A 12,500-nucleotide genomic window follows, 5' to 3' on the forward strand; every position below is an offset into this window, starting at 1 on the left:
TGGAGAGGAGGAGAGGAGACGGTAGAGAGGATAGGAGAGGGGGGTGGAGAGGAGAAGAGGAGACGGTAGAGAGGATAGGAGAGGGGGGTGGAGAGGAGAAGAGGAGACGGTAGAGAGGATAGGAGAGGGGGATGGACAGGAGGAGAGGAGAGGAGACGGTAGAGGGGATAGAAGAGGGGGATGGAGAGGAGGAGAGGAGACGGTAGAGAGGATAGGAGAGGGGGATGGAGAGGGGGAGAGGAGACGGTAGACAGGATAGGAGAGGGGGATGGAGAGGAGGAGAGGAGACGGTAGAGAGGATAGGAGAGGGGGATGGAGAGGAGGAGAGGAGACGGTAGAGGGGATAGGAGAGGGGGATGGAGAGGAGGAGAGGAGACGGTAGAGGGGATAGGAGAGGGGGATGGAGAGGAGGATAGGAGACGGTAGAGAGGATAGGAGAGGGGGATGGAGAGGAGGAGAGGAGACGGTAGAGGGGATAGGAGAGGGGGATGGAGAGGAGGAGAGGAGGTGGTAGAGGGGATAGGAGAGGGGGATGGACAGGAGGAGAGGAGAGGGGATAGGAGAGGGGGATGGAGAGGAGGGGGTGGAGGGGAGAGGTGGGGGCTACCTTCCAGCAGCAGGGCCCTGACTGAGGTATAGAGGGGCGAGTTTGGGGGTGGTAGTGGCTGGTCGCTAGGTGTCCTATCATAGCAAAGCGTGAGGCATCACCTTCACTTAAAGACCTCACCTATCTCTGGTTCTCACACATCCTTCTCTATTCTCTCTCCCGCTGGCCTTCCTTCCACGCTCTCTGTTCCAAACATGATTTCTTTCCTTCCTTACCTTCCCTCCTTTCCTTCTCCTCTCCCTGTGACCACATTTCTCTCTCTCTCTCTCTCTCTCTCTCTCTCTCTCTCTCTCACTCTCTCTCTCTCTTAAGTTGTGTTTGGGCATGGGTGTTCACCCACTTCCTCCTCCCTCCCTCTCTCTCTCCCTCTCTCTCTCTCTCCCTCCCTCTCTCTCTCTCTCTCTCTCTCTCTCCCTCCCTCTCTCGCTCTCTCTCTCTCCCTCCCTCCCTCTCTCTCTCTCTCTCTCTCTCTCCATCCCTCTTCCCTCTCTGATGTTGGGGCAGCGGTGGCACTCACTCATTCACTCCCATTGACAGATTACCTTCCTAATGGAATTTAATTATTTAGTCCTTCCTTGTGGCGATTTAGCCAGGAACAGACCAGAGGGGGGGAAGGGATGGAGGGAGGGAGGAGTGTGTGGGAGGGAGAAGGGAGGGATGGAGGGATGGAGGGATGGTTCTTTCCTCCAGTGGTGTGGGACTGAATAACCTCTGTTCTGTTTTGGCAGCATGTCATGCTTCAGAGAGGGAGAGAAAGAGAGCGAGAGAGTGAGGAACGTAGGAAGAGAGAGAGCAGGAGAGAGTCAAAGAAGGATAAAGGAGCAACAGTTTCACACACACACACACACACACACACACACACACACACACAATCACACACAGGACAAATTATGATCAGTGTGCAGAGAAAATAAATGTTCCACAAGTATGAACTTCTGACTCATGCACACACATACACACACACACAATCATGCCTGTTACACAACCTCTCTCTTTGACTCAAACACGACTCCCACTTCCCTTTCTCCATCTGTACCCCCCCCCCCCCCCCTCTCTCTCTCTCTCTCTCTCTCTCTCTCTCTCTCTCTCTCTCTCACTGGGGTTCCTAATTAAGCTTGGCTGGTCTTTGATGTTGTCGCCTTGGCAACAGTCACCATGACAAGGTTGGGTCTGCAAAAAATACTCTCTTCCTCAAACTCAGACACGCGTACGCACACAAACACAAACACACACACTCACACAATGACAAGCATTTCAGAAATTCGCATTGCATTTGACCCTCAGTTCAGACGTGTGAGAAATATAATAGCCTACACAATGACTCACACATACAATCAAACACATGCACACACCCGCATACACAACAGGCAAATTGACGACTGTACACCATAATACACAATTATCATGAATGATTGCTTCTATTGAAACAGAAATAAATGCAGGATTTACAACTTTGAGATCCGTAGGTGTGTGTGTGTGTGTGTGTGTGTGTGTGTGTGTGTGTGTGTGTGTGTGTGTGTGTGTGCGTGCGTGCGCGTGTGTGTACACGGGGGTTGTGCCTCGTTTCCCGGCTCTCTCTCTCTTTTTTCCGTTCATATACCTTTCTCATCTCTCTACTGTGCTTCATCCACCTCTCTTTCTCTTCATCCCTTGCTGCCTTTCTTTCTTAATCTCTCCTCTCTCCATCTCTCTCTCCTTCCCTCCCGCTCCTCTCTACCCCCTCTCTATCCCTCTCTTCCTCCTCAGATAATTAAACAAGCTCTTAGCACTACCCCATAACGACGGCCTCGGCGACAGTGTCAACAGAAAGCACACCAATTAAAAACACAAACAGCATCAACAGAGGAGGGTAGAAAAAAAAGAAAAAAGACCACTGTCGTTAGAACGTTTCCATAACAATGCCAGAAAAGCAGCTTTAATGATCACTCAGAGTAGAGTTGCGGTCGGGATGATTGTGGATGCAGCGAATCCAGGGCCTGGCGTGGAAGATGAGTTGGCACATATGGGTTTGCATGACAGAAACGAGAGGAGAGCAGAGCAAGAGAAGACGTGACTAGTGTAGTGCCAGGGGAGCTCGTAGATCCAGACGACGCACGCAGACGGTGGATTAGATGCTAAAACTGAAAACATAGGCGAGTTATTGGTGCAATCTTTCAGCAACCCACACACACACACACACACACACACACACACACACACACACATTCTCTCTGCTTCCTCACGTGAACCGCCATCACCACGACCGGACCGGACCGGACCGGTGTCACCCCCCCTCGACCACCCGCCCCCACTGACGCTCATCGCTGCTGTAACTAACCCCCCGCCCCGCCCCAACACCCCCCAACCCCCCTCTCCCCCCAGCTGTTCGTCATCGACAACGGGGCGGACGACTGGCGCATCGCCATGACGATGGAGCGGGTGCTGCTGATCTCGCTGGAGCTGCTGGTGTCGGCGGTGCACCCGGTGCCGGGCGACTTCAAGTTCCAGTGGCGCGCGCGGCTGGCCTTCTCCTACGCGCCCTCGCAGGCGGAGGCCGACCTGGACATGGTGCTGAGCGTGCCCATGTTCCTGCGCCTCTACCTCATCGCCCGGGTCATGCTGCTGCACAGCAAGCTCTTCACCGACGCCTCCTCCAGGAGCATCGGGGCCCTCAACAAGGTGGGACGGCCGGCCAGCGAGCGCGGTGTGTGTGTGGGTGTGTGCGATTGTGTGTGTGTGTGTGTGTGTCTGTGTGAGATTGTGTGTGTTTTTATTGTATACATTAGTTGTGTGTTTTTCTTATATTTTCTAGTATCTATCTATCTATCTATCTATCTATCTGTCTGTCTATCTATCTATCTATCTATCTATCTATCTATCTATCTATCTATCTGTCTGTCTGTCTGTCTACAGTATCTATTTATCTACTGTATCTGCCTCTGTGCCCTCTCTCTTTCCCTCATGTCTATTCTCCAGCCTCATCCTTCCTTCCTTCCTTCCTTCCTTCCTTCCTTCCTTCCTTCCTTCCTTCCTTCCTTCCTTCCGTCCGTCCGTCCGTCCGTCCGTCCGTCCTTCCTTCCTTCCTTCCTTCCTTCCTTCCTTCCTTCCTTCCTTCCTTCCTTCCTTCCTTCCTTCCTTCCTTCCTTCCTTCCTTCCTTCCTTCCTTCCTGTCCCCCCCCTCTGCTCCGCCTCAAAGATGGAGGCGGAGGGGGAAGTAAGTGGAAACGTGCAGACGGACTGGCTGCCAGCGATAAGCGGCGAGACTAAACTGTGTGTGACAAGAGTGCCGAGTCGTTCCGAAAACGGTTGTGATTAGATCAGCTGTGCAGCCAGAGGAGAGGGCGTCAGGTGGGAGGAAGTGAGGTAGATGGCATGGTCCGTGTCATCTATTTATGATGATGACACTCTGGATGCTGTATGTGGAGCTGATAGAGAGTTAGGATGGAGGGAAGTACGGTAGAAGAGAGAGAGGGAGAGGGAGAATAATTTGGTGAGCTGTGAGTGAATCTGTGGCGTTTCATGCATGGTGTTTATGATGGTACGACTCGTATCTGCGACCACTGTGGGTTCGATTAAGATGACAAGTCATTTATCAAGAGTTAACCCCGCGAGGGTTCAGCTGCTGTTGCGTGGGTGAGAGATCCATCATTTATTAGCTGTTCTTGGTCTGCCTGTTACTGTATGCAGCCAGTTGTCCGGCTGAAATCACACATCGATTTGCCTCCCCCAACTCTTTGCTGCCCTGCAGAGGGGGGGTATTTGTTTGCTGATGACATGCTGCAACTATGTTTGTGTGTGTGTTCTAGGTGCACTTTAACACAAGGTTCGTGATGAAGACTTTGATGACCATCTGCCCTGGAACGGTGCTGCTGGTCTTCAGCATCTCACTGTGGATCATTGCTGCCTGGACCGTACGAGTGTGTGAAAGGTGAGCAGATCTATAGCTGCCTGGATGGTACGAGTGTGTGAGAGGTGAGCAGATCTATAGCTGCCTGGACGGTACGAGCGTGTGAGAGGTGAGCAGATCTATAGCAGCCTGGATGGTACGAGCGTGTGAGAGGTGAGCAGATCTATAGCTGCCTGGATGGTACGAGCGTGTGAGAGGTGAGCAGATCTATAGATGCCGGGACGGTACGAGCGTGTGAGAGGTGAGCAGATCTATAGATGCCGGGACGGTACGAGCGTGTGAGAGGTGAGCAGATCTATAGCTGCCTGGATGGTACAAGCGTGTGAGAGATGAGCAAATCTATAGCTGCCTGGACGAGCATGTGAGTTGTCAGCTCCCTATAGAGGTGGCTCTCTAGGCCTAGCTCTGGGGGCATGACATGAGTCCCTCAACTCCTCCCACTCTGCCAGGTACCATGACGCCCAGGATGTGACCAGTAACTTCCTAGGAGCCATGTGGCTCATCTCCATCACCTTCCTCTCCATCGGCTATGGAGATATGGTCCCTCACACCTACTGTGGCAAAGGAGTGTGCCTACTCACCGGCATCATGGTTAGTCCTCCTTCCTTCCTCCCTTCCTTCCTCCTCGTCTCTGTCTGTCTGTCTGTCTCTACCCCCGTGTCACTGTCTGTTCTGCCCTCCCATCCCCCCATCCCCCTCTCTTTCTATCTGGCTGCTGTCCTGTCCTCTCTAAGCAACTAGGCCCTGGATTAAGGAGCATTCTGGCATTTTCACGAGCATTCTGTCCTTGTGTGATTTTTGGTTTGCATCTGCGCTTTCTCTCTTTCCATCTCTCTCTTTCTCTCTCTTGCCCTCGCTTTCGCCCCCCCCCCCCCACCCCCCCCCCCCGTGTGTGTGTGTTTGTGTGTGTGTGTGTGTGTGTGTGTGTGTGTGTGTGTGTGTGTGTGTGTGTGTGTGTGTGTGTGTGCGTGTGTGCGTGTGTGCATGTGTGTGTGTGTGTGTGTGTGTGTGCGTGCGCGTGTGATTAGATCATTGCCTGAGGGTCTAGTGTCTGCGTCTGTCCTGTTCTGTTCTCGTTCTGCAGGCTTTGTGTTTATTTCTGTCTGGTGTCCTTCTGTTCCTGTCCACGCCCCCAGCTGTTTCTCTTTTCCACTCAGGTGCTTAAGGTCTTTCTCTCTCTCTCTCTCTCTCTCTCTCTCTCTCTCTTTCTGCCCATCTCATCACATTTTCTCCTCATCTCTCTGTTGACTTTCGTTGTCTTTTATCATTGTCCTTATTAAGCTCTGCGTTGTGTTTTGATTTCAATAAAAGACGGCCCCCAATCTCACACAATACCACACAGTCCAGTGTCTCTTGGTTCTGATGTATCCCAAATAAATCTCTCCAACATGGGATTTGAGCGACAGCAGAAGCATGTTTATTCCAGAAGGTTTGACATACAAAAGACGATGGCTTATAGTCTAATGTACAGTTGTACGCATGCGCACAGGCCAGCGCGCAGACTGGCTATTCTCCGGCTCACATTCTCTGCGCTATGATCGTTGTTGGTGCCGAGAATATTGTCGTCGTCATTCGTCAGCAACCATCCGATCGTAGCGCAGAGAATGTGAGCCGGAGAATAGCCAGTCTGCGCGCTGGCCTGTGCGCATGCGTGCTGGAGCAAGTGGGGAAAGGCGTGTAAAGATCATAAATAAATAAATCTAAAGACCCCGTATTTGAAAACCACAACAATGCCTCGCGTTGAGGAATCTCAACTGTCGATTCATTCAATCTGATTGATGAAAACAACCGTTTAGCGGCCGAAAATAGATTTTGAGAAACTGCATTCTCGGTGCCCCGATCACTGCCATTACATGGATATACTGGCTCGCGCTGGATTTTAAATGTCTTCTACCGGCCTCCGAACTACACCAAAGTGATCTCGGTGAGTCAAACGTCTTATAATATGTCGTAAATAAGGTCCAGGTTGTCAAAAACGAGCATTGCCCTTTAAGGGTTGTCTTTGACTGTGGAGCCACCTTTAAAGGCACATCCCTGAATCTCCAGCTTTTGCAGGGCCCAGACTTAACTAACACTCTCGTGGGGGTCCTCATGCGGTTCAGGAGAGAACCTGTCGCAATCATGGCCAACATTCATTCCATGTTTCATCAGGTACAGGTCTCTGATTAGCATGTGAACTTTCTCCGCTTTCTTTGGTGGCCTCATGGCAACACTGGCCGAGAACCTACTGTATGGAGTATCGTATGAGGGTACATTTGTTTGGAGCCATCTCCTCACCAAGTTGCTCCAATTATGTGTTGAGAAGAACAGCATAGGACAATGCAGATGATTTTCGTCCCAAAGTTATCAGCACAGTCAACCATAACTTTTATGTGGATGACTGCCTCATGTCCACAGCCTCAGAGGAAGAGGCAGTTTAGTTGGTGAAGAACTTCACTGCACTCTGTGAAAAGGGTGGATTCAGTCTTGAAAAGTGAGTGACAAACAGTCGTTTGGTATTGATGTCGATTCCAGTTGACACAAGAGTAAGAGAGATGAAGGAACTGGATATGGGCAAAGACCAGCTTCCTATGGAAAGAACACTTGGACTGAGATGGTGTGTTGAATCTGATAAGTTTATCTTTAGGGCTTCAGCACAGGAGTGGCCTGAGACCAGGAGAGGCATTTTGTCTGTGGTTAGCTCACTGTATGATCCATTAGAATTTGTGGCCCCCTTTTCCCTGATTGCTAAGTTGCTATTGCAGGAGCTCTGCAGAATGAACCTGATGTGGGATGAACAAATTCCCCCTTCCCTCTCTAAAAACTGGTCTGACTGGTTGAGGGACCTCCAAAGAATGAGCGAATTCAAGGTAGATCGCTGCATTAAATCTCAGGGTTTTGGAGCCATTGTAACAGCACAAATCCATAACTTTTCTGATGCTAGTCAAGCTGGCTATCAGTGTCATACCTGCGACTGGATGATGGTGACTTTGTGCATGTTTCATTTCTTGTGTGCTCCTGAAGCCAATCACCATTCCTCGTCTGGAGCTTACGGCGGCAGTTCTTGCTGTCTGTATGGATAAATTATTGAAAAAGTCACTGTTTTGGACCGATAGCACTACTGTCCTCAAATATGTCGCAAATTAGACTAGACCCTTCCATACTTTTGTCACCAACCGAGTCTCTATTATTAGAGAAGCCACAAATGTTGACCAGTGGAGATATGTGGGACCAAGGATAATCCTGCAGATTAAGGATCTTGTGGAATGAGATCTGAGGAATTTCTCAAACAAGAGAAATGGATAAAAGGCCCAGATTTACTGTTTGTCAGAAAGTGAGTGGCCAGTACCTCCAAGTGCAATTCCAGCTGATGACCCAGAGGTGAAAAGTGAAAAAGAGCAGACAGTGCATGCCATTGTCAAGCACCTAGTGAGTCCCACCGACCAACTACTTTTCATCCTGGAAAAGGCTTAGAACATCTATTGCGTGGTTTCTTGAGCTTAAAAAGGTAATCTTGTCAAAGAGGAAAGAACTTGAAATCACTGAGAGTAATAGGATGTTGCAGAAGGTTGTGAAATCATTTGTTTTGTACAGAAAAGCCAATTCAACAGTGAAATTAGCTCTTTGAAACATGGCGCAGATAATGTCTCCAAGGACAGTCATCTGTATAAGCTGGATCCTGTACTGCAGAATGACATTCTCAGAGTTGGAGGACACTTGCACAAGTCTGCATTACCATCAGAGACCAAGCATCCTATTATCCTTTCAAAAGACATGCATGATTCCCAGCTAATCCTTAAGCATGTCCATCAGCAGCTGGGACATGCCAGCAGGAATCACATATTGCACAGGCTACGACTGAAATATTGGATAATTAAATGGCAGATCTACCTGTAGACAGGGGTGGCGCATGCACTTAGCATACAAGGCAATTGCCTAGGGCGCCGGGCACCTCCCCCCCTGGTCTTCCCATAATCGGAATTGTCCGATAGCTCCCCCTCGCCCAACAACTTGTCGGGGGAGCACTGTCATTATTTTGCCTAGGGCAGCCAATAGCCTTCCGCCAGGCCTGCCTGTGGAGACGGTTATGCCAGACAAAGCTCCTTTCTCAGATGTAGAAGTTGACTATTTTGGCCCACTGGAGGTCAAAAGAGGAAGAAGCCTTTTAAAAAGGTATGGAGTGCTTTTCACCTGTATGACTAGTCGTGCAGTACATCTGTAGGTGGCACACTCCCTTCATAAGGACTCTTGCATAAGCGCTGTGAGGAGGTTTATTTGCAGAAGAGGTCCTGTATCAAATTTGAGATCTGACAATGGCACAAATTTTGTTGCAACCAACAAAGAGCTAAAGCAGAACCTTGCTGCTTTAAATGATGCAAAAAGGCAGAATGCCTTGATTCATGATGGAATTAAATGGAGCTTTAATACGCCTACAGCCCCCATCTTACCACCGGGACTTTTTGAGCAGAAAGATCTGTACGTCAGAAGAAGGTGGAAGCAGGTACAATATATGGCAGAGATCTTCTGGAAAAGATGGACATCAGAATATTTACTTGTAATGCAGTAAAGGCAGAAGTGGGTTAGGCCAAGGAGGAGCTTCTCTCCAGGAGATATTGTCGTCATTGCTGATGCCTCAGCTCCAAGAGGATCCTGGATGATGGGCCGAGTGTTAAGCACCAAGTCTGACTCAAAAGGATTGGTTCGCTCTGTGAGCCTCCGAACTAAAACCAGCATAGTGGAAAGGCCTGTGACGAAGATCTGCCTGCTGCTGGAGGCCACAGTATAGGGCCATAGACATTTATTCGTTCTTGATCTATTTCTATTCTGTCTTCATTCTCTCTGTTTTCTTGCAGCTTTCAAGAAGAAGATCAAGAATTTAGCTATAGGAACATATAACAGAGAATAGCTTCCTAGAAATAAAAGTAATTGTGAGTTCATATTTTCCACAATTAGGGGCCGGAGTATTACAGCTATTCACTGTTTTGGGCTAAACATTTATTTCTATATAATTTCTGATACATTCGAATATATTATGTTTGAACTATTTTGATTATTATTATTTCAATTGATTTGAAAACTTTGGTTTAATTGGCTTCTGGGGGGCACCACTGCACATGGGTGGAGTCTATATAAGGGTAGTCAGATGAGGAGTAGGCAGGCACCTACTGGGTTCATGGCTTTTTACCAGGGCAAGAGAGGCAGCAGGTCGCACAGTTTATTTTTGTCTGTATGTATGCCTGCTCGTTGTGAATAAACCACCCAGAAACAATTACTGCACTCCCTCCGTAAGATTCGTCCCCTAGGTGCCTCAGTGGCTTTATTATGAGTTTGTTTTAGTTTATAGTTTGTTTACTTTTTTGTTGATTGTTTAGTCTAAGACAAATAGCCACTATACTAGTTACAGGTTGTCAAAATGCATTCATGGGTCGAGGTCTACGCTGTCCTTTCATTCATTCATTCATTCATTCATTCATTCATTCATTCATTCATTCATTCATTCATTCATTCACTCACTTCTCTCACTCTCCTCCTTTTATTCTTTCCGTCTCTTTCTCTTTGTCACCGTGTCTGTTCCTGCATACACTAACACTAACACTAACACACACACGCACACACACACACACACACACAGTTGGGGATGGATACACAGATACTCCCATCCCTGCTGTAACAGACTGCATCCCACATGTACTCCTAACCAAGAACTTGACATATACTCTCAATTTGACTCCAGCACACTCCCACACTCTCTCTCTCACTCTCACGCTTTGCTCTCTTTTTCGATCTCTCTTTCACACACACACACACACACACACACACACACACACACACACGGGAACAACACATTCCGAATTGTCTCTGGCCTCTGTGTCTGAGAGGTTTGCATTTGTGCTGATGGGCAGAGAGGGATGGACAAATAAAGGTTGAGCCGGGAGGAGATTGAAAGGTTGAGCCGGGAGGAGAAAGAGATGGAGAGCAGAGGGTGAGAGGGAGGACAGAGTGAGTGAGATCAGGATGTGATTTAAGAGGGGGGACAGGGGGAGTGAGATCAGGATGTGATTTAAGAGGGGGGACAGGGGGAGTGAGATCAGGATGTGATTTAAGAGGGAGGACAGAGTGAGTGAGATCAGGATGTGATTTAAGAGGGAAGATGGAGTGAGATCAGAATGTGATTTAAGAGGGAAGACAGGGAGTGAGATCAGGATGTGATTTAAGAGGGAAGACAGGGAGTGAGATCAGGATGTGATTTAAGAGGGGGGACAGAGGGAGTGAGATCAGGATGTGATTTAAGAGGGGGGACAGAGGGAGTGAGATCAGGATGTGATTTAAGAGGGAGGACAGAGTGAGTGAGATCAGGATGTGATTTAAGAGGGAGGACAGAGTGAGTGAGATCAGGATGTGATTTAAGAGGGAAGACGGAGTGAGATCAGAATGTGATTTAAGAGGGAAGACGGAGTGAGATCAGAATGTGATTTAAGAGGGAAGACAGGGAGTGAGATCAGGGTGTGATTAAAGAGCGGGGATTGAGTGAGTGAGATTAGGATGTGATTTTCTGTTTGAGAGTCCATTGTAATGACTTTCTATAGGTAGAATTCTAGCCCTTGTTACTATGACAACACCGAAGGCCAACAGTGTTGGAATAAACCATTGCCCTAGGCTAGGTGGGGGAGTGCCAGGTGGCAGTGAGTGTGTGTGTGTGCGTGTGCGTGTGCGTGTGCGTGTGCGTGTGCGTGTGCGACTGCGAGTGCGAGTGTGTGTGTGTGTGTGTGTGTGTGTGTGTGTGTGTGTGTGTGTGTGTGTGTGTGTGTGCACACAAGCGTTCATGTGTCTTTGTGTATGTTTGATTGTATGTGTGTGGGAGTTGGAGAGAGGGGTGTAAGAGGGGGGAGCTCACTATATGCCAAAGTAGATTACAAAAGCATGTCACTCTGCTTGCCTCTCTCTCTCTTTCACCCTCTCTCTCTACTTCCCTCTCTCTCTCGCTCTCTCTCTCTACTTCCCACTCCCTCCTTCCCTCTCCTTCTTTTTCCCTCTCTCCTTCCCTCTTCCTCTCTCTCTCTTGCTCTCCCTCCTCTCTCCTTTATCCCTCTCCCTCTCTCTCTCTCCCTTGTGTGTGTGTGTGTGTGTGTGTGTGTGTGTGTGTGTGTGTGTGTGTGTGTGTGTGTGTGTGTGTGTGTGTGTGTGTGCAGAGAGATAAATGGTGCTGTACCTGTGGTGTCTACGGCCCGGAGGTAAAAGAGAGAGGACAGATGATGGGAGATCCCTTCCTTGAGATACTCAGTCTGGTCTGCAGCAGGGAGGAAGCAGAGGGGGAAACAGATAGGATGACGGAGTCTCACACAGCTGGAACACAGACTTGTTTAGCTCTGGCAATCACTGTGTAGATCCTGGAGGATCAAAAGTAATCAGATACACACACATGCATGCACTTGAGCACACGCATGTACACACACACACACACACAAACACACACACACACACATACATACGCACCTCCGCAGACCATTAAGGTTGTCAATGACCTCAATGCTTCCAACTGTAAACGACAGCTCCCACCCATTTACTAACAAAACAATGCAGACACATACACACGCACACACACACACACACACACACACACATACACACACAACATGCGTTTGAATGCTCAAAGGGCTTTCAATTGGCTCTCATCATATTTTATTCATAGTTCTGGCATAAACACAAATAGAGGGCATAAGACTATAGACCTGCATTCAGGCTTTTCCTAAGACATTTTGATGTCTTTTAGATGTCTCATCTAAAGCTATATTCAGCCAAAGTGACTTATAGTTCCAGGCATGGTTTGTAAACATCCCTGTCTCTCTTTCTGGCTCACTCTTTCACCATCTATCTTGCTTCATCTCTCTCGTTATTTCTCTCTCTTTCTCTCTCTATCTGTCTCTCTCTCTCTCTCTTTCTCTCTCCTACACACCCATGTACAGGCAGGCAGGAGACACACCCAGGCATTTTCATTAAACATTCTTAATCCCAATTTATTTCCAGAAG

General features: G+C 48.6%; 1 protein-coding gene across 1 annotated transcript in view; it reads left to right on the plus strand.

Annotated features, from left to right (window-relative positions):
* Positions 1–12,500, plus strand: part of kcnn3 (potassium intermediate/small conductance calcium-activated channel, subfamily N, member 3) — a gene marked incomplete at both ends in the record, with an annotated part of 40,897 nt that overhangs the window by 19,804 nt on the left and 8,593 nt on the right. The window contains 3 exons of the mRNA XM_084444538.1: positions 2,969–3,265; positions 4,393–4,514; positions 4,943–5,084. Coding sequence (XP_084300664.1) covers positions 2,969–3,265; positions 4,393–4,514; positions 4,943–5,084 — 561 coding nt within the window. The remainder of the gene's footprint in view (positions 1–2,968; positions 3,266–4,392; positions 4,515–4,942; positions 5,085–12,500) is intronic.

Source organism: Borostomias antarcticus, assembly GCF_949987555.1.
Source record: "Borostomias antarcticus genome assembly, chromosome: 10".
NCBI classification, from domain to species: Eukaryota; Metazoa; Chordata; class Actinopteri; order Stomiiformes; family Stomiidae; genus Borostomias; species Borostomias antarcticus.